Below are 26,119 nucleotides of genomic sequence, written 5' to 3'. Positions count from 1 at the left end.
TTGTTCACTTTGTCATTTCCTCTTCCTTTGTTCCCAGTCCCCTGGGGTTTCAGGGAGCTGCAATCCAAGCTACAGTCAGCACAGTTCTGTAGGACTGTTCCCCCTGTTGTCACATGCTCCAACAGCCATCATTTTTCTTACATTCCTTTTCTCTAAATTGTAATTATTAATGATGGAAATATCTTTTTGTTGGTCTGAGTGTGCGTGGTGAAATTGACATTTATTATAGTTTACCAATAAAAGTCAAATCTTGCTAAACCTACTCATTGCTGCCAGTGGTAGGCCTGAACTGGAACCGTCCTAACTCTTCCCCCCACCCCAGGTTCTTGCTGGGCTGTCCCAGTGTTACAGAGTCAAAAAATTGGGTGGAATGATAGTAGAGGGTTCCTCAGTAGTAGGGAAAAATGGATTTCCAAGTTGAATGGGGTGGGCACCATCATATCTTGCTACATAGAGGAGTTGTTGGTTTCAGGGTGTGATTTTTCTCTGGGATCTGTTCATGTTTTTGCGGTGGGAAAGGCAAATTCTTCTGTGTACTGTGTGAGACCGTAACTATGGAGTGTGTTATGTCTTTCCTGGCTAGACTTTGACATTGAATTTCTGCTGCTTGAGTGTAAAGAAGCTGCCCTCAAGTTTCTTCAGTAGCATGAGAAGACAATGGCTTTACTTGAAGTACTGAGCCAAATCAGTGGATATATTATTTTACTCAGGTTCAGAGTAAATAAATGGTCCCCCCTGGCCTTAAAGGCTATGAATCTATTTTCATATTTAAAATACCATTCTAGAGCTGTCAGAGCATCTTCCTGCATACTATATATACATAACAGGAGGGGACCATGGTGCTGTTCCTGTCACTTGAGATAACCCTGGTGGTATTGTTATGATTCTGATCATGTTCTTCTGCAGGTGCATCCCAACCCAGGTCGGTCCCCTCATCTAAGACTGAAGGTGTATGAGTTTGCAGGGCGCTTGGTAGGGAAGTGTCTCTACGAGTCATCTCTGGGAGGGGCTTACAAGCAGCTGGTACGAGCTCGCTTCACCCGATCTTTCCTGGCTCAGATCATAGGATTACGCATGCATTACAAGGTAAGGCTTGCCCTGGCCCCCATTGTAAGCCTGCACCAAGGCAGGACAACAGGGTTGAGCATGAATATGCTCCTAGCAGAGCAAAAATCTTGGTCAACCATGTATGTTAAATCCATCTCAGTTTTTTCTTCACATCCTATCTATTTCTCTTCCTCAGTATTTTGAAACGGATGACCCGGAGTTCTATAAATCCAAGGTTTGCTTTATACTGAACAATGATGTGAGTGAGATGGAGCTGGTCTTTGCTGAGGAGAAATACAGCAAATCAGGGCAGCTGGAGAAGGTAAGAGTTGGTGCCAACGGGTAGGGTAGTTCTCTAATCTGTAGGGGAAATGGTTGGGATCTGCCTGGGTTGCCTGTACAGTAGTGACAAGAGAAGGAAAACTACCAGCAGTACAGCAACAAGAGGGTTCTCTGGTGCAAGTTCTTACTTCTCATCTTTACACCAGTGTCCATGTGTGCTCTCCTGTTTCAGGTGGTTGAGCTGGTAACTGGAGGGGCTCAGATCCCAGTAACCAACGATAACAAGATTTTATATCTGAATTTGCTTGCTCAGTACAGATTGGCCAATCAGGTTAGAGAGGAGGTGGATCACTTCTTGAAAGGTAACATGCTGTGTGCTCACTGCTTGATTCTGACACCCCCGTCTGACATGCACTCACTCACCTGTCTTCTTTTAGGCCTCAATGAGCTGGTTCCGGAAAACCTTCTGGCTATTTTTGATGAGAATGAACTTGAGGTAGGACATGCTATTCTTGAGCTATCCCATTACCTCCGCACCCTCCCTCCCAGACGATAGAGGAGCTGCTTGGGGGATGTTCCTTCCTTCCTCATGTCCTTGTGACAAAGTATTCAGCAGAATTTGTAAATTTGTTGGAATCTGACAAGGCTGTGTCATGGGCACTTCTGCTAAGCCCTCGAACTTGTGACTTCTGGGCTGTCAACCTCACCTTAGCACCTGTACCACCCCAGTCCCTGCTGAGGGATTTTGAACATTGCTGACTGGAGCTGAGAAGAGTTAGCACTTTACAGAGTGTTCCTGAACCCCTAACTGAGCTGTGAATGTTTGCATAGGAGACACAAAACACTAAGATGGTGAATCCTCCTTCTTGGGGTATAGTCTGTTTGCAGGAATAATAATGTATCACTAGTGCTTGCAACCTTAGTGTGTATTTAAGCCATTGATGCTTTTAATGTCAACTTGAGGTAGTTGAGAAGTCTTGCCAAAGCTGCTTGGTTCCAAAAGCCTCATGTGGCAGGTGGGAGGATGTGGCCAATTGAAGTTTGGCCTTCTACACTACTACTGAATCCAAGGCAAGATGGGCCCTGATTAGTAGGGCTGTGCAAAATGGCTGTGTTTCAATTCGGATTTGGCCGTTTCAGAGGACAGTGATTTGTTTTGGTGTTTTGGATCACTGTCCTATTTCGTTTCAGCCAAAGCTACAGGGCCCCAGCGGGTAGCAGGACAGAGCCGTGGGTGGCTTGTCCGGCACAAATGCTGCTGCCCTCTGTGCAGGCGGGGAGACCCTGGCATGGATCACTGATCCCTGTCACGCCAGGTCGCGGTGCCCTGTGCATCTCCGGATTTCTGCTCTACCAGGGCAGCACGGGGCGGGCAGCTGTGGCAAGGAGAGCCTTGGCATGGATCTCTGCTCGCTGTGGAGCAGAGTCATGTGGCAGGGCAGCAGTGTATAGCCGTCTCTCTGCAAGCCCAGCTCCAAAACTCCAAATTTTTCCCAAACATTTCAGGTGCCTCATTTCAGAGATGTTTCTGAGCCTTCCATTTCAACTTGGATTTGGTGTTTCGGGCACCAAAACACCTCTGAAACGAAATAGCTGCTGAAATTTTGCACAGCTCTACTGATCAACTTCTCTGCTTTCCATTTAATATCAGAGCCTGGATCCTCTGATATTGCACATCTCAGTTCTGGCTCAGGGACTCACCTCTGCAAAATCTACTCACTGCTTAGATTTGTGCTGTGGGCCTTCAGGCAGGTGAAGTCCAAGTGGTGTTTCCCAAGTTATGAGTGCCCTCATCTGTATAGAGTACTGTGAGGGGCACAAAGGAGTGCATAGAAATGTTGTCTCTCCTCTTTCAGGGCTTTCATTATTTCCTGCCATAGTAGCTATTTGTTACTTACCCTTAGCCTACCTGATATCTAGCAGGAGAAACTGCTGGTGTAAAAGAGGCTGTCCTAACTCTTGATTGAAACTGAGGTTTGATTGGTTTTGTTCGTGTCCTGAGCCCAGAATTCTGAGCACTTTGCATGCCTTCTAGAGGCACAAGCTAACTATTGAAACATGAATAGTGACTGACCTCATAGGTACCCTGGGCTCCTGCTCTTTTAACAATTGGTCTGTTTCCTTTCAGTTGCTGATGTGTGGTACTGGAGACATCAATGTCTGCGATTTCAAGACACATGCTGTGGTTGTAGGAGGGTCCTGGCACTTCCGAGAGAAGGTAGGTGGGAAGAGATTTCCTCCTGCAGGTCACTGAAATGAGTTGGCTGTTCTCTGCTTTGCTAAGCTTCAGTTGAGGCCAGCCTATTGGAAGGGAAATAAGGAATCTCAAAAGACTTGGAAACTTGGAGAAGAACAGTGGGAAAGCAAAGGGATTGGCCTGGTGCAGGATATAAATATATCTTAAATATATCTTGTATCTTAAACATACCTCGCTTCCCCTTTCTATTAGAAGGGAGCTTCTCTGTTTGAAAGATGAATGAGACATTCCCAGTACAATAGAGGAGGCTGGTGGGAGGTAGCATGAGGGGTAAATGTTAGCTGGTGAGAACTGGCTGCAAATTTTTTCTTCCTAATATAAATCTGCTGCTGTGTTAGGTCAAATAGGTTCTTTGACTGTTCATAGAGCCACTTGCTTGCAAGGCATTTTGTTTGCTCTTTCTGTGAAGGCTGTCAGCATACTTGTTGACCTGCTTCCCTGATTTGGCTTTGCCTTTGCTCTCTTTCAGGTCATGAGGTGGTTTTGGACTGTGGTTTCCAGTTTCACGCAGGAGGAACTGGCTAGGCTCTTGCAGTTCACAACTGGTTCCTCTCAGCTGCCTCCAGGAGGGTTTGCTGCACTCTGTCCATCTTTCCAGATAATTGCAGCTCCAACCCATAGCACATTGCCAACGGCCCACACCTGGTGAATATCCTGCCTGTACAATTTTCTACAGCATGCATGTAGAATTATGCCATCCCTTTGTGTGTGGCAAGTTGTGTGACAGGCTGCCATCATGGACTGTTGGTAACCAGCTGGTAGCCAGCATGTGATACCCAATGGGTTTATAATGAGCGATAGACATGTGGTGGACATAGTGTTACTCTATCTACAGGACACTGAGCAGCTGAAGGTGCTTGTGTTTGTCTGTTCTCCTACCCCAGAAAAGTTCCATGTTCCATGTTTTTCTTTCTTTCAGTTTTAACCAGCTGTGCCTCCCTACTTACGACTCCTATGAAGAAATGCACAAGATGCTGCAGCTGGCCATCAGTGAGGGCTGTGAGGGCTTTGGCATGCTGTGATTTCCCTTCTTCAGAGGCCCTCCAAGCCTCTTGGCTCATCAGGACAAGGCCCAGGTCCAGTCTACTGCTTGTTCTCTTCCCTTCACATGGGCAATGGAGGCAGAATGCAGACTGTGCATCAAGGTCTGTCATCCAGATGATGTTACATGGCCTTTCTGCATCCAAAGTATGTCACCAAGAGCTCACCTTGCCCCCACCTCTCACTCCTATTTTTAATTCAGGGTGGTAAGGCAAGGGGACTATGGTCATCCATCAGAATGGTACAGCACCTGGATTTCCCCGGACTCTGCACCCATCCCTCTCGGGAGAAGAAGCCTGTGAACTGAAGTTACAGTTAGGTACAGGAGGAGGTCTATGTAGATGTCATTCCTCTAGCTGCCTTGGGGAAGGACCAGCTTGGAGTTCTGTTGGAGACCTGGGTTTTGAGAAGCCTTAATAACTTTCCATGCCTTGGTTTAGATCCCTCTGCTGATGCTCTCCTGTAGTTTGCATAATTCCCCTTGAATTGCTTATCTCTTCAGGGCACTGGATTGTCCCTCCTTCTCTGTACCTGGCCCATTAGGGTTTCTAGTTCTGTCCCTCCCCACAGCACTGGATGCAGCCATCTCTTGACCCTGTTGCAGAGGAAAGATGGAAACATATACTAGAGGGAGCAGCCCAGAGGAGAGAACATTCTCTTACTTGAGCACAAGTGCTGGCCCTGGCAGTGACACTGTACTACCTCCGCCAGAGGCTGGCAGCAGAAGCATCCTTCTCTTTTGTCAGTGGCTGGCATGAGCCTCTGCAGCTGAACTGGAAGAGGAGATTCTCCTCTGGTGAATGTTTGACAGAGATCATAAATGTTGCACAGGAATCTGTCCCATGCCCCTTGCCTTTCTTTCCCTTCCTCAGGAGAGAGGGAATGGGTATGAGTGTGTGAGCCTTCAACGCTGAACACCAACACCTATCCCAACATTAATCTTCAGGGCATGTATGTAGTAATAGTGATAGGCCAGCAGGCAGCTATTATTGCTTGTATTGGGCTTATGTTTGTACAGGAGTATAACTAGGGTGAGGGTATTGGGACAGAACCCAGTACCTCAGCCCCTGACATTCCACGGCGTCTTGGCTTCTACCTCTATCACATGGCAGTAGGAGACTCCTCTTCTTCCAACATGCTGCAGGCAGAGTTTCCCAAAGGATTGTTGGTACTTGGAGAGCAGCTGGCCTTCTCTCCTCCTTTGTTCTCTTTTCTGAGCACTCCTTTCTTGCTGTCCTTGTCAGTGCTGCTGGTGTTCCAGCGGTAGACATAAAACTGGAGCTTCTTCCAAATGGACACTGAGCAGCTAGCCTGATGATCAAGGTCTTAATTCTGATGGTCCACTCAGCCCTCCAACCCTTTGGAAATAAAAGGCAGGAGAATCGGGGAATCTTGTCAGTTTTGTCAATGAGTCCAAAATCTAAACAGATCTCTACGCTCTCAGCTGTCTCCTAGAGGGCATATCTCCAGGTCGGGAGGAGGGGCATGTTAGTGATTGGCTAGCACATGAGGAGCCTGCACTGCTACTGCCTGTACTATACCTGTCCACTGGAGTTGGGGGGTTTTAATCTTCTTGGACGAGATCTTAATCTGGCATCTCTTCTAAGAGCTAGTTTTAGAAAAACATATACAATAAAGAATTGTGCCATCTTCCTCCATCTCTGTTCTGCTGTAGCTTGGGCAGTAGTTTACCTGACCTGAGCCAACTCGTAGGGGGATGGCTTTTTATGATGACTGTGAACCTTTCCAGTACAAACTTACTGAACAAATTGGGAATTTGTGTGAAGATTCTAGAGCTAGGAAATCCTTTTATTAAGGCAGCATTTTAACTACTGTTAAGGCAAGTGTGTCACTTCTGTACAGAAATATAAGCCATCTTGGTGCCAAAAAACAGCCAGAGCTGTAAGCATTCAATACTACTCAGGGGGATTTCTCAGTCTTGTGGATTCACTCCCTCTTGGGCACTGATATGCTGGGAGACAGCCTGTTAGAGAGCTCCTGCAGTTCCTCTCTTGACAGATCACTTCAGTAGCAGCTTTTCTCCCTTTTTTAAAGCAGACTCCCTTTCTGTAAGGTTCCAGCCTCCTTTGGATGGAGAGTATAGTATCAATTCATTTGCACTGAAGGCTCTTGTGGTCAGTGCAGATGCCACTCCTGGTTACTGTGCCACCCCCTTTACTGTTCTCCCCACAGATCAAGAGAAGATGGTGCTGCTTGGCTCAGCTCACATGGATTGGGAAGGCACAGCTTGGTGCTGTCCCTGCATTGCAATCCTGCATCTTGTAATCTTGCCTGGTGAGGGCTCTTCCAGCCTTGTGGCTACTGGCCAATTCTGCTGATGACATCTTCCTCAGGAATCCTCTCCTTCCTTCTCTAGAGCTTGACTTTGCACTCTGAGGACTGAGTGGCTGGATACAAGGCAGACTTCCTCTGCTTCAAGTTCCCTGACCCCTCTCTCCTTGTGTCATTGCAGCTGCCCCCCCTCTCCCAATGCAGCTGTGTTGTACAGATGCCAAGGATTTTCTTTTGTCACAAATGCAGTCAGAACTGTGGTGAATGCTATTAGCTCTCAGCTGATTAAAAACCTATACTGGTCCCACTGGCGCTTGGCTGGTCCTATCCCTCTCTCCGCACCGAGCTCCATCACTTTGGTGATAAAGGATCTTCTTGTTCCTAAATTTCTTCCCTTCCCAACATACCTATCTTACATGCTGCCCTTGCACTGTCATCAGTGGGGACAAACGTACAGGATGCGTTGGGGTCACCTGTACTGTATTTTCCTGCTGTAGAGGCTTCCTCTTTTTTCTTTCTTTCTTTTTGTGTTGGTTCCTTATTTATTCCTACCTAATAGAAGCGCTTCAGTAGAATAAGTTAGGCTAGGTTTATTGTACCATCTCAGACAGACCTTTTACTCCCTGGAGCTTCCCTTCACTTTACAGGGCCTGGTGTCAGCCTGTATCATGAGAACCATGTTGCATGTTTTAGAAACTGGGAGCTGTGGGTGAAACAGGTCAGACCCCAGTTCCATCTGGCAAATTCCCAGCAGAGTTCAGCCAGGATCTGGGAAGCCTATGGTTATAGTAGCAGATTTTGTAAATAGTTTGTATAATAAATAAAATATTTTAAAAATGCTGCTGCCTTGCTTTGGAATTCATGGGAGATTTACAGGGATCCTGACTTGGTTAGGCATCTTTGTGAAAAAGAGTCTTCTAGATCTTTTGAGTCTGCCTTATTGAATTGGGCAGGGCATCTCATCTGTCCTCTGCCTTCTGGACTGATTCATCAAAGGATCCTAGGCACTCCTTGGAAACAGAACAGAATTCTGCAGCAAATCTTGCTAGCTAGTGGGGTGTCTCACCGCATCAGTCTGGAAAGTCTAGTGCAGCATCTGGAAATTCAAAAAGGAAAGAGTTTAGTGAATTTATGCAAATTTAATCAGCATTATAGTTGCTGATTTAATAATCCTATAAAATCTGTCATTTACCCTGTGTGCGCGCTGGGTCTGACCCCGGGTCGCTTTCGTCGCTCTGCACGCGGGCTGTGGCCAGCAGCCCGGGCAGGCCGGATCGGAGAGGGCGGGCGCCGAGCTAGAATTAGGCACAGACACATAACGGTTGATTTTAAGATTATTTTACTTGCACCGAGATGGTCGTGGTGTAGGCTGAGAACTTGCTTGAGTTGCGGTTACAACAAAAAACACGAACACACGTGGAGGTTGCAAGGCTCCACGCAGACAGAACACGAACAATCACGTGGAGCTTGCTAGGCTCCACGCAGACAAACTCCAGATGTCCAGGACAAGCGCGCATTAAACTCGTCGTTACGTCTTATAGTAGGCTCCGTTCGAAGACGGGAAGAGGTGGGCGGTGGATCAGGCCGCCAAACTCCTCTGAGCGACACACAGGGTTTCTGTTACCCTGCCGCGCACACCCAGAGTCCCCACGAGATGGATGCGGAGTCCTCTTCAGCTTGGGCGGAAACTGCTCAAGCCTCTTATACGGCTAGCAGGCCAATCGCTAGCCGCCACGTGTGAATAATTTAGAACTAGCCAATTGCGGGGCACAAATTTGCATACGACGAGCGGGAAACCTTTGCACCGTGCATTTCTGTGCTGCAAAGGAAATGCACCCTGCAAAGATCGCTGCAAAGTGGCGGGAACACTTCCTTGCATGCGGGTTCTCTGCGCAGCAGAACTCCTCCGTGGAACGAAGCTGTATACCCACGGGGATAATTCTTAGTGCCGAAGCACACACACAAAAAAATCAGACCTTTGGGTCATGACAACCTGCTGCAGATATTTGTGTCTGAATGTGCTTGACTGCATTGTAGATGTGGGGAAAATGGAAATTCTGATTGGGGAGAGACCTTTGCAGTCTTTTGGTACCTGGAAAGTTGTGGAAGGCTAATTTGGATTGTGAGTATAATCACAGTATCTGTAAGTTTCTACTAAAATGATCAACAGTGTAGTTAACAAATTGGAAATGCTTACCATCAGATATCAGAGAAAATAGTTTATTGCCATGGTTCTGAGGGCTGATCCAGGCTATGTGCAGGCTGTGCTGAAAAGCACTGTCTTTGCTTTTTCTCTGCAATTGTAAGAGTTAAAAATAAGCTCCATTCTATGTCAAAGAGTAGATTCTGTGCTAACTGAATCAGGGTCTTGTGACATGGTTCTTATTAAATATGATGCTGTGAAATGCACATTTTGCTTTCCACATCATACAGTAATTTAGCCTAAAACTTAGGTTTGAGCTCTCTTCCCCATCTCAGGCAGATACAATTTTGGCTTTTTGTGTAGGTCCCATTATATTGCTAGGCAGGTATTATAATGTGCAGTTAAATCGGTATTCCTCTTATACTGTGGCCTCTAAGCTCTGAGCATTGATTTCTGGATAGAGTACAAGAGGCAGAGTGTAAGAATCAGAGTCCCATCTGTGGTATTGTACTGATTTAAGAATACTATCTGAGAGCTGCCAACTGGAACAAGTTCTCATTGTGCCTAGTTCAAAGAAGTCTGAGATTGGACACCTCAGCCGGGGGGGGGGGGGGGGGTGATGTAAAGAATGCAGGGTAAACCAGAGTTCCAATGTGCTCTGGAGACCTCCAAGTGCTCCTGGCTTCGGATCAGGATTCTGGGAGTTGAGTGAATAACTCATCTACTCCTTGTAGCTTACTCAGAACAATTTCTAGCTTCCCAGCAGTGACTATAATCCTTTTTCTAGATATTTACATCACCAAATCACATGTCGGTGTCCCTACAGTCTATAGCCAATGTTACTTTGGTATGGGACAAACAAGTGGAAGCAGGAGCTTTCAGAAATGCTATGTATTTGGTTCCTGTGATGGGACCCAGAGTCAGCCAAGGCCGTGAAGGTACAAACGCCCCATGAGGTGAGACACCCAATTAAAGGACAGTTAAATTTAAGAATTAAATGAAACAACTTTAATAATTAGAGACAACACTACAATGGAACTGGGGAAGATGGAACATAAAAATACAGGCTCAAATCAAACATAACTCCTGACACTTTCACTCTTGCAACAGGCCAGTACTTTCTTCTCAGTCCCTGGCTGATTCCAGTGGCAGGTGGGAATTGTCACTGTCCCTTGAGTGAACTCTTCTTTGTCCCCAGAGGTCTCAGCTTCTCTGCTGACAGCCCACTGCCTCTGCCCCACCTCTCTAGCCTTTTCAGTTGCTGTCCCCATGTGGCAGACTCCCTCTATCTCCACTATCTGGGGCTTTGCAACAGCAGGCTTCCATGGACTCCAGCAGGCTGGCCAAAACTCACACAGGCACAAGCACATGCACTCTCCAGCTCCCCTGCTTATATCTCCTCCCCCCTCCCCCGCCCCTCCACAAACTTCCAGAAAAAAACAGGGTTCATCCTTCCCTCACCATCCAGATGGCAGAGTGCCATTAGCCAGGCCTCACCTAGTCCTTCTGCAATCCAGCCTTTAACACTTTCCTTGCCAGAAAAAAACCCATCCAAAGAAATGCAACATAACATCCAAGCAAACAACTCGGACACATACTGGTCACAGTTGTGGAAGAGAACTCTGCAGTCTGAATGACTACTGTGTGAATAGGTTCTAGAGTTTCTGCCCTTCCTTGCAGGAGGGGTGATGTCATCTGGTTGTCATCCTTGTCCTGTTCACCATTTCCTTGATGTCATAGAAATGGAAGTGCCAGTGACCTGTAGCAAGCTCTCTAACCTCAGTTCATCCTATACCTGTGACTGCTCACATCTGGAATGAAGATAGGAAAAGTCCTTGCAATTAATATATGGCTGAGGTTCTACATGAACCTGCATGCAGAAATTGCCAAGGGAAAATGCTATAGGATCCCTGACTCCACATGCACCCCCTTGATTTGGGATGTCATTGTGTGGATGTGCTACTTAAGAACTAGGTTGCCTGTGACATTCTTCTCCTAATCCTCAGAAACAGAGGTAGTTAGCTGTGTCTGAAGTTAGAAGGCAGGGCAGGGTGGCATCTTAGGGCGTTCGTACACATGCTACAGGAGTGGGTAGAGAGCTTTAATTAGAGTGGATTTGAGAGTCACTATAATTAAAGGGCCCAGAGTGCCTCGTGTATGTGTCCCCTTGCTTAAAAATGATGGCAGGGGTGCTTTATCTAAAGCTTATTGAGTGAGCTTTAGAATGCATCCCTGCTGCCATTTTAAAGCATGGGGATGCCAATACATGAGACGCTGGAGGCTGTTGGAGCATGGTAATGTGACAATGACCACACTCCAGCAGATTCGATTATTGAGTCTGCTCTGATGTGCTGGGATTACAACATGTTGAAGCAGCTTTGCTGCTCATGTATAGGTGCCCTTAGAGACTAACTGGTTTAGAGGCATAAACTTTTGTAGGCGACAGCCTACTCCTTCAGATGCTGTGATTCACTCATTCATAGCATCTGATGAAATAATCTGTCGTCTAGAAAAGTTGAACACTGAAACAGCGTGTAAGGGTGTAAATAGATGTAGCATTTCTCCCAGGAGAAAGCCTTTTGTCTTGTGATTCTACAGAAGTATTAGTCCATTGTCCAGTTTCAAGTACCTGTGAAGTATGTGAGATAAAATGTGCTGATACTCTCCTCCCCACCTCCATGCTGCATATGGCTAAATTAATCATGACCTATTCCAGTTAATTGCCAGTCATTCCAGGGACAAGCCTGTAAGTCTGTGGGCTCTCCTTGTCCACTTGCTGGCAGAAGTGCAGCAATACAACTTGGAAAGGCTAAGTGTGTAAAGGGCTGTGCTGCTTCTCTCTGCTATAATCAGACATTGTCAAATGAAACGGATCAGCTGTGGCAGGCTGTGTCCCACCACAGCAGATCCACTTCATTGCGCAAAATGCACATTGCCTGATGTCCTACATTGGGTAGAGGCCTGATCCTGTGGGGCAACAGGCAACATGTTTCATGCTTAGAAATGACCCTTGGAGATTCCCCAAGTGACAGAGGGCAATCAATGGCTGTGCTAACTCCCACCCCTGCCACTTGCCCCATTGCTACCATGTCTGGGCCCAGCCCACAGCCCTGCAGTCTGGATCTGGCCTGGGAGGGTAGAGGGTTGATATCCTTGAGTAGTAGGTCCTAAACTTTTTTGGACTGATGGATCACTATCAAACCTCTGTTTCTCATGAGCCACTATGTATGTAGCTTAACTCCCTTTTACCTGGAAATGTGTGTATGGGGGGTGAGAGGGCAGCTTTGTGATTTGTGTTCCCTTTACCCATGCCTATGGGGACCTCAATTTGTGAATCACTGATGGTAACATGTAGTCCTTACCCAAGGACAAAAGCCCATTCCAGCAGTTTGAGCACCAGAGCCAGGCACCTGAATTCAATTTGAACTGCTCCTTTTTAAAGACAATGGATAGCAGGTTAGTTAATTCTGTTGGATGGCTACTTCCTTTCTGTAATAATGTATAGAACTAGCTGGCAGATGTTCCTGTCCAGCTTCTTAAACCCAAATTGTAGCTGAGTGACTTTCAAAAAGTATCTTCTGCTTTTGTCACACACTCCTACCTTCATTTAGTAACTAGGAACAAATTTAAAGTATATCAAAGGAAATTATTTTTACGTAATGCAATGTTAGCCTGTGGAACTCTCTACCCCAGGAAACTGGTAGCAAACAGCTTAGTATGCTAAAAAAAAAAAATCAAGAACATCAGCAGTAAGACCAATCAAGCTAAAACTATTCTCGGGCTGCAGGGTCAAGGCTGGGCACCATTTTGAGGAACAAGAAAAAAATATGATCCATGGGACAGGAAAGCACAGTGAACCAGGTGCAATCTCTGACACAGGCATTTTATTTTACTGTTACAGATGGGATAGAGGACTTGGTGGACCAGTGAAATGTGTCATGTACTCTTATTGTCATGCTGCTGGAAACTGTACCTTCAGAGCTAATATGGCACCTCCAAGGCTGCCTCATTTTCCTGAAGGCAGATGTGTTGGTCAGATGTTGCATACCTGCTTCCTGACATACCTGACTTTTGCTCAGTTAGAATTAATGCCTTACTGGGGGGCTGCCACAGGTCCTCAGTTGCTGGTACAGTGCCAGCCCTTTTGGAGAAGGGAAGGCAGGGAGAATCTTGTGACAAAAACCTGGGGCCACGAGTGATTTGCACAGTGCAGGCTGAGGAACTGGAGGAGTCTAGTATAGGGAATTGGACACTAGATGGCGCCTCATCACCACAGCTTAATTGCCTGCAGCAGAGGTCAAGTAACTTTCTGAAGTTGCTGGTGTACGGATTCCATCTGTCTTTAGTCCTTCCTGACCTCATGTACTACTTCTTGCACAAGAGGCCTGCCCTGTCTGTTCCAGCATGTTTACAGTAAGTAGCCTCAGGGTCCCTAGGCTTTGGGAGAAGATAATGCCCTGGAAGTGTCTTTCAATGAGCTGGCCCCCTTCTGTTCCTCCTTTTTCTGGGCTGAGAGCAGTTGTGATTTAAGTGAGAAGTGACAGAGTACCAGTGGAGCTACATACCAGTCATATTAGTGAGGTGTAAATCACTTAGTGCTGCTATGCTGTCCCTGGGCCCAGGACTTTGACCTTGACTGGTCTACTCTCAATCAGAGGAGGGAGGATGTTTCTCACAATATGGGGAATAATGGGACCAGATCTATTGGACCCAGAAGACTGGGAGAATCTGGGGCAACAACATGTAGGCTGGAAAGAGTTGGGTTGTTTGTCTTTTGTCAGTTGCATTTAGATTTAATTTCCCCATGCTGAGTCTGACATTCTCAGTTGGAGTACTGCATTCAAGTCTGGTCATTTAATAGGAATTATAGCAAAAAGAAAGAAGGATGTTTCTGAAATAGGCCAGGAAAATGCATGGAAATGTGGATAGATTTTGATCTGAGGAGAGCTTGGGGCTGTTTAAGTTCCAGAAGTTAGGTGGTATGACAAAGGTCAGCCCATTAATGAATGGAAAGGGAACAGGGTGCTTCTGCTTAGTCTCATGAAATGAGAAGGGGGGGGGGGGCGTCAATGAAAGTGAATAAACTCACAAGTGATCAAATCAGAATCATTAATTCCTTGGATGAACTGAGCATTGTGGGCAAGAGCTTGGCAGGATTAAAAAGTGAAGTTCTATGTAGCCAATGAAGCTGTGACCAGCTAAATGAAATTCAAAACAAACACCCTAGCAAAACAGACCCTCCTGCTTTAGGGCAGAAGCAGTCTTTAGTCTGACAAGAGATTAGGACAAAACTTCACTATGGCTTTTTTTTATACATTCCTCTGAACAAGCCAGTGTCTAATACTTGATACTAGACTAGATAGAGCCCTGCGACCTGTTCAGGATCTTAGTGCCCGTATTCCTAGGTGAAGAGAAAAGCTGTACCTGGCTACCTTGTGCTTTCATTCAGTCAGCTCTTATGGTGATCATGATTGAGCTAATTGAATACTTTAATAAACAGCCAGTTACTTTAGGGAGTGCTGTTAATGTGCAATGCTTACTCCACTGCTGGAGATTATTGTCTTTGAGATGAGAGATTAAATGCAGGTCCTGACTATTTATGGTCATCCAAGAGACTTGGCCTGTTTCCAGTGAGTCTAGGTGTGAACCATACTGTCTTGACCAAACTTGGGCAATGTCATTCTGTCCCCCCTGCGGTTTCTACTGGAGAAGAGATTTGCTTTTCATCTTCCTTAAACTGTTGTGCAGTGTTGCTGTGTGCCATGAAACAGCTGCTGCCTCCCAGCCCAGAAGAGGCAATATATCTGGGATGGGTGAGTGAGCCCTGTATATATGGTTTACAGAGTAATTTGCAATCCTTAGATGTGGAGGGTATATGGCAGGGTAAGGGTTGTGCCTTACTCAGAAGTGGGGTCCTTTGGAGAGGGGCTGCTGCCACTAAGGTCTTCTGCCACTCAACCTCAGGATATGCTGTATGGAAGTGAGTGACTTCCTGCTTCTTTCAGCTCTTAGAGCCACAATTGGGTTCAGAGGGCAAGGAAGGGCTGTCTCTCTATCTCTTGGTAGACCTCCCCTCTGTCATGCTCATCTCGCTTCCCTGTGACATTGCTGCTGCTGCCCCTCCACCAAATCAATGGTGAGGCAGCCCCTGAGAATGGACACTCAGCTTGCCTCCAACCCCCATTTATCTTCCAAGCTGGCAGTGCAGGGGATGGAGCACTAACTCTGCCTGCCCTGAGGCTGACTTGGCTTGGCATTCTTTATCTCCAAAGTTTGGGTAGGGCAGTCTCCTTCCCGTTTTCCCTGGCTCCCTTTTGCCTCTCCAGTCAGTCAGGGTAATTCACCCAGGCAGAGATGATGGGCTGACATCACAAAGACCCAGGGTCAGCTGTCAGCCTCAGAGGCACAAGCCTAATTCAGTACAATAGATATAGGTATTTCTTCCAAGTTTCCTCTGGGGCGCAGGATTAAAGTCTCTGTTCTCAGCTGGGGTCTTCTCTGTGTTACACAACTCCTTGTTAAGAGGAATGGCACAAACACATCTTTATGGACTTATCCCCCAACTCTGGAAGGCTGAGGAGTGGGGCAGAGTGGAATGTGACCAGTCCAGGTTCTGAAATGGTCCTGCCACAGCCTCCTAGCCTGGAAGGACTCTGCAGCTCCCTGCTGCGCCTATGCTAAGTTTAGAAGATACAAGATTAGAACTGGGGTCAGGGGGGAGGATACTGAGGGCTGGATTGTCAGGACATGCTCCAACTTAAGCCTCACCATTGTGGTGTAAGTGTGTACAGTCAGGGGCGGCTGTTGGGCAGTGTGCACACCTAACACACCTCCAGGGCTCGCACAGTTGCTGACTTTATAGTCCTTGATCAGGATGCTTTTGTGTATACAGCTGGTTCTGGTGATATCTCAGCAAGAGCCCCAGTCTCAGAGGGAGTGGGGTGCTGCAAACAGCACTGTGAAGCACTGGTTTCCAGACACCTCCATTGCAAACAGGAAGGAAAGAGGGTTGCAAAATAATCTATGGTACAGAATTGTGCCCTCAGAAGCTATTCCCCCATGCTGGACTGCAGGGCCAAGGAGACTTTGGCATGTTTTCTGCTGACTGGGAGGCTGCTGCTAGAGTTGCTGAAAACAGAAGAGGCTTCATGCAAAGATATGCTTTTTGAATAGCTGCAGAATGAGTGTGAAGTGAATCTCTGCTGCTGTAACGGATTCTAAAGCCGGTTGTTGCAGAGTAAGAACATAGCCTCCCTTTGTGAGCAGGAGACACACTGGCCTTGCTGACCAATTGGAGGAGGTGGTCAGGGCATGGATATATGAACATGGGGAACAGGTGTCTTCTCAGGCCTGACCCTCACTTGCTGTGTCCCTCCTGATGGAAGTCCTCCCTCAGCTGAAGCTCCTTGCACCAATTACTTTCTTCAGTGACAAATAGTAACAAATGACTGTAAATAAACAAGAAGCCAATTATATTCTCAACAGGCCAGGCAGAAGGCCTGTGAGGCTGAAAAAGCTGGAGTGGGTTCACAGGAGCTGAAGAGAACAGATTCTGGGGCTCTGCAACAAAGGAGCTCCTGGCTTCTGTAGGAAAGCACCTTGAGGAGCTGTGCTCAGAGAGGAATGACAGCACCTCATGCAGGAAAAGACTAGGCTCCTGGTAGCACCTGTTGTCCAGCTGCAGTGTTAGTCACTCAGAGGGAACTTTGCAGGCAGTGCAGATAGCTAGAAGCTGGCTGGAGCTGCCTCTGGGCTCTGGGCATGTGCTGGACAGTTCAATAAGTGGTTACAGGGTCTGAAAAGCTTTCTGATTTTACACAAAGCCAAGGAACCAGGTACTGCTCCTCCCATCTCCAGTAAAATGGCTGCAGCAGGTGTTCTCCATCTCTTATGGCCCAAAGGTATCCCTTGCAGCTGCTTCTTGCATTGCTTTACTCTTTTTTTTAGCTGTTGAGAATGATGTGATTAGTAATAAACAGAACCACTGATTGCATGGGCATCTTCTAAGCTTAACACTCACAGGGCTGGGTTCTCACAGCATTGTCTTGTCACTGTGTCTCAGTCAATGGGCCTACCCACCTCTTCTTCCACCTCTCCAAGTGTCATTGTCTTCTCTCTCCTGATCTTGGGCTTAGGCTGTGGAAGGCATCAAGCTGGAGGGGAGCCTGCACCAGCTGAGTAAGCTAATTAAAGCAGGGGTACCAGGCTCCAAGAAACTGCACAATAGGGAGCAGAACAGCACATACATTCCTAGTAGCATGGGGAGAGGCCCAGCAGGGTCCTGGAGCCTCAGCATTTCAGGGGCATGTGTTCTGACTCTACAGGACTGTCCATGAGCCTGTTTGGGCAAATGCCAGATCTACCTCTGCCAGAGCTGGGGTGCAAAATGTCTGTGCCTCTGGAAGGGAATCCCTTCCTTCCCTCTGGTATTTCCAGTATGGAACAGTTCAAGAGGGGTGGAAAGACATGAGTTTGCCCCACTCTGGAGAGACTTGGCAGCTCAGGGGAGGGTGTTTGGGGTTGTGTAGCCAGTCTCTGTATCATCCACCAGGCCACATCATTTGCTTTGGAGTCAGAATTCAAACCACGACAGGACTCGGTTAGGATTCTAGACTTTTCCTTCATCTCATTTGTTAGTAGCTTCAGATATGAAAGCTGTGGACAGTACATAAAGGACTGGCTGATGTTCAGGGCTCCAAGCCAGCTGCCCATTTTCAGCCCTCCTTTGCAGACCTGCCTGTATGTCAACACAGAACAAATCTGATAGGTAACTTGGGGGAGGATGGCCAGGATGTGCCATTCAGAACAGGCTCAGGTCATCTCTGTGCAATAGGTGGGGGTGTGGGAACAAATCTCCTCCAAGGTGGAAGTGTGATGAATGTGTCCTAGTGCAACACAACAGTGTAACACATCCTTTGTACTATAGTCGGTGGCTCCCACTCATATCAGAGCCTCATCATATTAGCAAGAGACAGGTTCTGACAGCAAAAACTTAAGATCTAAATGAACTCAACATGCAAGGGTGGGAGGATAAGAAAATATGTCATTGCACAGCTGGGGTACTGAGGCACAGAGAGAGTAAGTGAGTACCCAAAGTCACACGGCAAGCCTAGCATGGTACACACAACACACTTTTCCCTCCAAGGAAATGGGGTTGAAATGCTTTAGTTGCAGGGTGGGGGGGGCATACATAGTGTTGTCAAGTGTATAATGCTATCCCCAGTTTGAAACTCCAGTGCTGCTGGGATGGGGATTGGCCCAGCCTTTGAAGAACTCTGTCATTTACCTGTATAGGGGGAAGGCAGTTGCTGCTCTAGTGCAGGGGTGGGCAAAATGGCAGATGTGGCCAGCAGCTGGACTCCATTTCCCAGCAGCCCTTGCCCATGTTGCTACAGCCAATCTCCATGGAGACCCCAGTGGCAGGGCCATGGGGCCATGACAGTTTGGGGCCAGGGTTTCCATGGAGACCAGCCCTAGCCCTGCAGGCAGGGATGGTGACTGGGTGGGGAGCTGCTCTTGCCGTGGTGGCAGCGTGGTCTGGAGCCAGGGCAGAGCTGTGAACCATTGCCTGCGTGTCCCTGATGGGGCATGCAGGCAGCAAATTGCAGTTCTGTCCTGGCTTCGGACCACAGTGTCACTGCTGCAAGATCACAGCCCTGGAGCAGCTCCTCACCCTGCCAGCACTGCTGGGGCTGGTCTCCATGAAAACCCTGGCCCCAAACTGTCATGGCCGCACTGCTGCTGGGGTCTCTATGGAAGCTGGATGCAGCGACTGGGCAGGAGCTGCTGGGAAATGGAGTCCCATGGGCCCAATCTGGCCTGCAGACCAGACTTTGCCGGCTCCTGCTCTAGTGGCAGTGTTATACTTGAATCTCCTCAGCAAAGTGGTTAGTTACACTAAGGTATGTGAATTGTGGTTGTATGCACCATTCCTGCAAATACTTTAGTGATAGCAAGTGAGAAAACATTAGGTGCCATTCAGACTTCACACTGTCACATTCCTGAGCCACCTTCTCGAGAGGTGAGGACAGGAGCGAGTGTGGAGAGACCTCGGGACAGCATCTTTGAGTGGAGAAATAGTTGAATAAATTCCACCTCTACTAATAGATGTATCCTACAGACCTGGGGCTGGAAGACTGAGTTTGTGAGAACCTTGGAGCTGTTTGGCTGAGTTGGGATAGTAACCAGGCTAGCATTATTGTTGGTGCTATCTGTTGACTGCTTTCAGGTTGCATGCTTTTTCAGTGTCTGGCCTTGGAACCCACCCTGTTAGCAAGCAGCAGGATGAGATTTGTTAACGCTTTGCTTTTGGAGGGGACTGCAAAAATAAATGCCAAGGAAGTCTGCAAAGAGCTGTAGAGATACCTTGCAACTGTCCCAACATCTAGTAGGAAAGGAGTAAGCATCTGGGAGAATGAGGAGGGAGGAAGATAGCCAAAAGATTAGTTCTGGTGGGTGTAAGTGTTCAACCTGAATTAGCATCCACATGGATTTCCATATTTTTTTTAATTAACATCTCTCTCTATATATATCTATATCTTTGGGGGGGGGTGTCCTCTATCATAGACTTCCATTGCACCTTTTCTTTTCCAAACCACCTTAATAAACCTGTGCACCTGTTACAATAACTGCACCTGCACCCACGCACACCCACCCTCTGCCCTTCCCTAACCCAAACAGTTTCTTAGTCCTGGCCCTGATTTAGGGTTTCCCTTCTCAGTTCATTCCCAGTCCTTGTTGCTGTCTATGTCCCTGTTATATCCACTGCTGCTGATTCTGTTGTTGTCTTCCTCACTGGCTTCAGGTCCAGCATAAGCTAGACAGACTGGGGCATCTCAGGTCCTCAGAGACAGAGAGTGCATTAACAAGTGAGTGGTGAGTGCAGGCACTTACTACATTCATGGTGGCATTGCGTAAATCAGTTTGAAATGCCAGCACCTGATCTGGGAAGGAGTCTCCAAGGAGATGAAATGTCTAAATGTCATCAGCTCTTCAGAGATAATTAGAACCAGAAAAGCAGCAGGAGGTGAAATAGCTCAGAACAGCAGAAGAAGAACTTTGGGTCTTGGAGAGTGTAATGTCTCCAGGCTGCCACTGGGGAACTGAGGGCCAGAAATACCCTTCTGGGTATCTGGATTTTTTTGAGGGAGTAGAAAGGGTGTTCTCTTGAGTCTTGCAGGCAATAGAGCCTAGAAGAATAGCATCCCCCTACCAGAGGAGGTTCCTTTGCTCCAGTGCTGCCCACAGATAATTTTGGGTCCAGGACAGATTCTTAAGTTAGGTTCCCCCTGATGCCCAACTTCTTCATAGATACATAATTGAGGATTCTGACTGGTTTTAGTTGTTTCTGTCCTTTAAGCCATACTGTGGTTTTAACTTAAACTTTGATGTTTTCTGCAAAAGCTGTTTGTGACCCATTACCCAATTTGGTCAATCTGGGCTTCCCAGAGTGCCCAAGTCCAGGACAAAGTCCCTGGTTATCTTCCATTATGGGTTGTGCTGCCTCCTTCCTCATGAATCTTCAATTTTCTTGATCAGAAAACAATTAAATGGATAAAGGGCTACACCCTTTGTTGCCTTCCTTTCCTTGCCACTAAAAGGGGTGGGAGACTCCCTGAATTTGGAACCTGAGCTCAGTTAATCCATGCAAGGGAAAACACTATCACTTGCTGTTAGTGCTAGCATTTACTTGAGTGAGAGAAGCCCAGTACCACTGTGGTTCTTTGGTTAAGCTCCATGTGTGGAGTTCCCTGGCCTGGAATTACAGTTTAACGAGTGAAAACTGAGGTGGATTGGTAGAGCTACATAGTATGGGGTCCATGGCACAGAGCAGTATGCCCTGCAGGTAAGAGGGAAGTAATTGAGAGTTGTAGAGAGGAGAGCACAAGCCAAGAAGCAGGCAGGGTGCTGGTAGAGTTGGGAAGGGAACTACACAGCTTCTGCTGTGCAGTTAGTTTATCAGGTCAAACTCCTTTTCCTCCATCTCTTTCTTCTTCTGACTTTGTACCTTTAGTTTGAACAAAGTTTCCTGGTCTACGTTGTGGAAGAGCCCCAGGTTAGAGCAACTGTTGAGTGCAAAGAGTAGGCGTTAGATTCTTATGTATGGGTGAAATCCTGTACACTTTACTCCAGCAAGTGCTAATTTGACTTCAGGGATTTGAGTAAGAGCCTTAGAATGAACCTTGCCTGGCATGACTCCCTGTCAGGGTCAGCTGTACTGTTCCCTGCAGACACAAATGTCTTTGGGAAAAGCCAGCATTTCAATCCACTTGGGCCCCATGGCTGTGGGGTCCTTCGGTCATTGGCTGGTGCTTGTGTCTAGGGTCAGGCTTTGTGCATGCACATTGTGCTGGATTTCATTGTACTGAAAGTGGCCTCCACTTTTCCAGCTGCAAAGTAGGAGAAGGCCTTTCTGGGAGCCAGGAGAAGAGCTGTTCTCAGGGTCATCCAGAAAAGTGCGTGCAAAAAAGAATGCTCACAAACGCTCTGGGGAGCCCTGCATTCCTCTCCCAGCCTTTTGATGGTGGATTGTTTTCCTGACATGCAGACAGCTTTCCAATACAGGGTATTTCCCAGAGGCTAGCTGTCCTGATCTCTGAGAGACGACAGGCCTCCCTACTCCTTCAAGTGTCTGTAAAGGCCTTGTCACTCACCACCCTCCCATCCATACACTTCTCCAGGCTTCAAGCGCAGAAAGCCCTGAGGCCCCCTCTTCCAGGGAAAATGACCACAAAGTCTGTTTCCTGCAAAATACTTCTAAAATGGTGTTTTTCACTTTCTGGCAGGGGCAGCTCAGTGGAAGAGCTGAGCTCCAAGTAAATCAAAGGCCAAGAAATAGGCAAGGCCAGAACAGTGCATATCAGGGTGCAGGGCAGGATTGTGCTCTCTTTGCTATTAAACAGTGCAAAGGAAGAAGTTCCTGCCTCCTTTCTGAGGAGTCCATCCCCAGATCAAACTGCTCTCACCAACAGACCTTTCTTGGTTTTAGGCCTCTAAGTGTTCCTTTCGCTTTTGAATCCAGTCACTCCTACTTTCTTACCCCTATGTGACATCTCTCTCCATAATGTATTTCCCCCTTCTTGCATTTGGAGAGGTTGTTAGACATACTGATGGTATTTCTGAGTCACTCTTGAATGATTCTTCCTAGTCTCCTCCTCATTTTGCTGACCTGTCTGGTATCAAGGTGCCCATACAGAGCATTAGACTGGGTCATCTCCTCTCATATGTGAGGGTGCCTTTTCCTACATGCCCTAGTTACTGTCTGTATAATTTACTCTCTTCTGCATCACACCATTAACAGGGAAGGAACAAATCTCTTTTTCCACAATAGAACCACAGCCTCTTCCTTTATTAACTCTTTAAGCAAAGTACTTCTCTACAGTGAAGTAGTTTATGGAATTCATATAGGATGCTCCTTTGGAATGTGCATTTCTTGGTTCAGATGTAAACACAAAACTAATGCAGCTTTACTGAATTAAAAGCATTAATAGCAAGCACTGAAAGGAGCTTTGGTGAGATACCAGCACCCTAGCTTTTCCATAAGTGTGGACATGGAGCAGGAATTATGCTAACCTCCTCCTTGGGTAAGCAGAGACTGGAGCCAGTGGGAAGCACTGTTTGTACAGATTTTAAATAATAGTGGATATCACTTTGTCCTAGCAGTTCCCTTTAATCTTGTAATGACCCCCACTCCTTGCGGCCAATCTCCCCTTGTTTTCATGAAGTATGATGCTGTCTTGCTGGATGTTCCAGCCAAGCCACTGACAGCCATGTTGACCCTCACAGCCTAGGACCTACTCAGAGGCTGTAGATCAAATAGAACAAATCTAGCCTCAGTGTAAAGACTATAACACAACCCTGCTGACATAGGCAATGCGTGGGAGGGCACGGGGTGGGGTGGGGGGGATGTGCCCCCCCAACAGGGCTGCCGCTGGCAGTGGCACTTGTGGGAGCTCACCAGCTCTGGGCTCACTGCTGACGCCGGCAGCAGTGCCTGCAGGTGCCTCCCAGACTTGGGAGGCACCACCAGTCACCCGTGCCTGCTGAGGTCAGTGAGAGGTGCGCCTACTTACCCCGGTCTGGTTTTGGCAGCGTAAAGATTGTCCTGCCAGTACATTGGAATTTCTGTAGAGTGACACAAGGGACTGAATCCCAAGTACCTTCTTACTGAGGATCTCAGAGCATTCCTCACCCTTTACTGAATCCAGCTCCCTGCTTACCCTCATGTCCTTGGTGTAGCCTGGCTCGCCTTCTTCCTTCAAGGATGGGGGAACCAATTCCATGAGTGTCAGAGTGTTTGCACAGCAGCAGAAACCCCTCTGCAGAGGAGATTGTGTGGGAACAAACCCTGCCTGGCTCAGAGGACTGACAAGAGTCCAGGCCTCCTGGCTGCATGCTCTCCTTGCTGTATGTGCAGTAGCTTGTTCTCTGACACTGGCCCTGGGAGACGACAATAGGACCTGGAACAATTTCCTCTTTGACTTCAGCTGCAGGGCCTGCCCTGCCCTTTGGCCTTGACTCTGTGAAGAGAGAGAGAAATGAAAGGATTTAGAGTCTTGGCACCACCTCCCTGGGGCTCACTGTCCAGAAGCTGCCCTCCCTGCTCCCCATCCTGCAGCGGGGACAATTCCAGGCTGCTGCAGATGGCCACAGACTCTAATGAAAGGTAAAGGATCAAAGTGAGGGGAACTAAAAGCAGAGGCTGGGGTCCCCTTTGGGTCAGCCCTAGCTCTTCACAGTGGGGTTTGGTGAGTGCAGACTGCCCCATGCATAGAATGAAAGTTGAGGAGGATTCTAACTTAAGAATTTGTCCTCAGCCCAAAAATTTCTGTGGGCAGCACTGAAGGAAGAGGACCTCCTTTAGTACAGGGATATTATTTCCCTAGACTCTATTGGAGGGGTGGGCACAATGCAGCCCACAGGCCAGATGCAGCCCACCAAGCCATTCTATCTGGCCCATGGGGCCCCTAAAAATTTTAGAAAATTAATATTAATCTGCCCTGGGCTGCCTGTCATGTGGCCCTTAATGGCTTGCCAAAACTCAGTAAGCGGCCCTCTGCCTGAAATAATTGCCCGTCCCTGCTCTATTGCCTGCAAGACTCTAGAAGCTACCTTTTTCACTCCCTCTACAAAACTCTTTGCAGCTCTGGGTGCAGGGGGAGAACTCTGTACTTGGCTCCCAAAGTCCTCCTGTACTGAGCCTGGGTCTGGGACAAGGCCCAAAGGAGCTAGCTATTAAGTAGATCCCATTGCAGTTCCCACAGGGAAAGGGAATAACTGAACCAGAGGTATGTGGGGGTTTGTGCAAGTTGGAAATCTCCCCAGGTCTCTGGAAAGACTGTGGGAGTACAAGTTTACAGGAATCTTTGCCCTGGCGTGCAGGAAGGGCCAATGGAACTGTACAGTCAGGGGCCTCTGCCCTTGTCGTGCTTGTCCCCAGCATCAGCCTAGCAGGAGCTTCTGGGAGGCTGGGCTCCATGGCTTGAAGGGAGTATGTGCACCTTCCAAAAGCTGCTAGGGAATGGCACAAGTCCTCCTGCTGGTAAGACCTTTCTTTCTGTTCTCATGGCAGACTGCAAGGGAAGGGATATGTCCCTTCAAACAGGTATCCTGAGGCAGGGGAATGACTGCATAGTAATCTCTTAGGAAAATATTTCTGTTGATAGTGGGTGACTGGCTGTTAATTCTGTACCTGAGCTATATTCCTGGGATTATCCAGGTATGAGCAGGACTGTAAGGTCTTTGAAACAAGAACTTGGCCTCTTCCTGTGCACTGGGAACTGGTGTGTTTACAGATTACTGCTGGTTGCAGTATACACATATTGCAGTAGTGCCCAACATGTGGTGAGTGTTGCAGAAACACCTGGACAAACACGCTGTCTGCCCCCAAATCCTGACACTACTGAAGCTCAGTAGAGTAGACCTGTGTGTCAGTAGTTCACTGAAGTTAGACGTGAGGACTGTCTACCAAGACCCAAACCCTTTTTCTCCATATGGTCAAATCACAATTCCCTGAGAACTCTTTGTCCCTAATGTTGGTTTTGCAGGGACTGTGGTGACTGCATATTTTAAGTCATGATAGCGTAATTTTCAGTCTGCTTTGCAGTCTGACAGGTTTGTCTCATCTGGTTTGGATTGCAGAGCCAGAGAAACGCAACAGGAGTGTTGTGAAACAAATCTGATGGTAGAACTAACATTTGCGCAGATCTTTCAGCTGTATGGCCCCTCCTGAGGCTGGCTGAGGTTTGCCGAGTGTGAGGACCCTGGGGAGTGATGGAGCCCTGCTGGGAACCATGTGGAGTACTGTGTTGAAGTAGTCCTGCTCAGAATATGTCTCCCCAAGCCTCTCTCTGTCTCTGTCTCTGTTTCTCTCTGTGTGTTAGGTAAATTCTCTTACTGCAAAGTTCCCTCATGGACCAAGGCCCTTAGGTAACACCACTGGCCTGTCATCAGACATTGCTGATGCTGGGGAGGTTGAACTGGAGTGGACAATGCTGGCATAGTTTTTCAAAACTGTCCCTACTGTAGACAGGTGTTCTAGGCTATTCCTTGTTTGCTAGCCTTGCTCCATGCTACAGGTAAAGATTAATGCTAACTGCTTTCCTCACTAGTTCTCCTGTATTCCCTGGAGGCTCTGCAGACAGTTTTCTGTCTCCCTGAGGAAAGCACCTGTCCTGTATTCCCAGCCCTAGGAGGCTCTTTGTGGCCTCAGACATCTCCACCTGCATTAAGTAGCAAAGAGCGACAAGCCCTCGACTTTGGGAAGGACACACTTGACCTTTGTCCCATTCAAGTTATGTGTTCCCTAGGGAGGAAGTGTTGATTCAGCTCTTGAACAAAGCCCTGCCTGTGGTGAGCAGGAGGCTTGACCCTGCCCCAGGGAGTGATGGACCAGGGCTTAGGTCAGTTTTATATTCCAGTGAGGGGGAAGAAACAAAAGACTCAGTGACCTGTAAGCACAGAGGTGACTTGCTTAATTTACTAAGAAGCACAAAGCCATTCTCCTCCTCTCCCCCCAGTCAGCAGGGATAAGCTGTTCAGGATCAGGCAGATGGTCT

The 26,119-nt window shown here is 47.6% G+C and overlaps 2 protein-coding genes across 5 annotated transcripts in view; both read left to right on the top strand.

The window, feature by feature from the left end:
• Positions 1 to 7,758, top strand: part of AREL1 (apoptosis resistant E3 ubiquitin protein ligase 1) — a 30,879-nt gene extending 23,121 nt beyond the window's left edge. For all 4 annotated transcript variants that reach the window (XM_006268353.4, XM_019488692.2, XM_014611312.3 and 1 more), the window contains 7 exons: positions 907 to 1,086; positions 1,244 to 1,369; positions 1,562 to 1,691; positions 1,767 to 1,825; positions 3,458 to 3,547; positions 4,056 to 4,231; positions 4,506 to 7,758. In XM_006268353.4, coding sequence (XP_006268415.1) covers positions 907 to 1,086; positions 1,244 to 1,369; positions 1,562 to 1,691; positions 1,767 to 1,825; positions 3,458 to 3,547; positions 4,056 to 4,231; positions 4,506 to 4,608 — 864 coding nt within the window. In that variant the 3' untranslated portion in view covers positions 4,609 to 7,758. The remainder of the gene's footprint in view (positions 1 to 906; positions 1,087 to 1,243; positions 1,370 to 1,561; positions 1,692 to 1,766; positions 1,826 to 3,457; positions 3,548 to 4,055; positions 4,232 to 4,505) is intronic.
• Positions 7,759 to 13,407: 5,649 nt separating this feature from the next.
• LTBP2 (latent transforming growth factor beta binding protein 2) overlaps positions 13,408 to 26,119 on the top strand; it is a 160,068-nt gene continuing 147,356 nt past the window's right edge. Inside the window, exon 1 of the mRNA XM_059723087.1 lies at positions 13,408 to 13,475. Within this exon, the coding sequence (XP_059579070.1) occupies positions 13,423 to 13,475 (53 nt within the window). The 5' untranslated portion in view covers positions 13,408 to 13,422. The remainder of the gene's footprint in view (positions 13,476 to 26,119) is intronic.

The sequence above is a fragment of the Alligator mississippiensis genome, chromosome 2 (assembly GCF_030867095.1).
Source record: "Alligator mississippiensis isolate rAllMis1 chromosome 2, rAllMis1, whole genome shotgun sequence".
NCBI classification, from domain to species: domain Eukaryota; kingdom Metazoa; phylum Chordata; order Crocodylia; family Alligatoridae; genus Alligator; species Alligator mississippiensis.
This window is presented reverse-complemented; position numbering and strand designations above follow the sequence as displayed.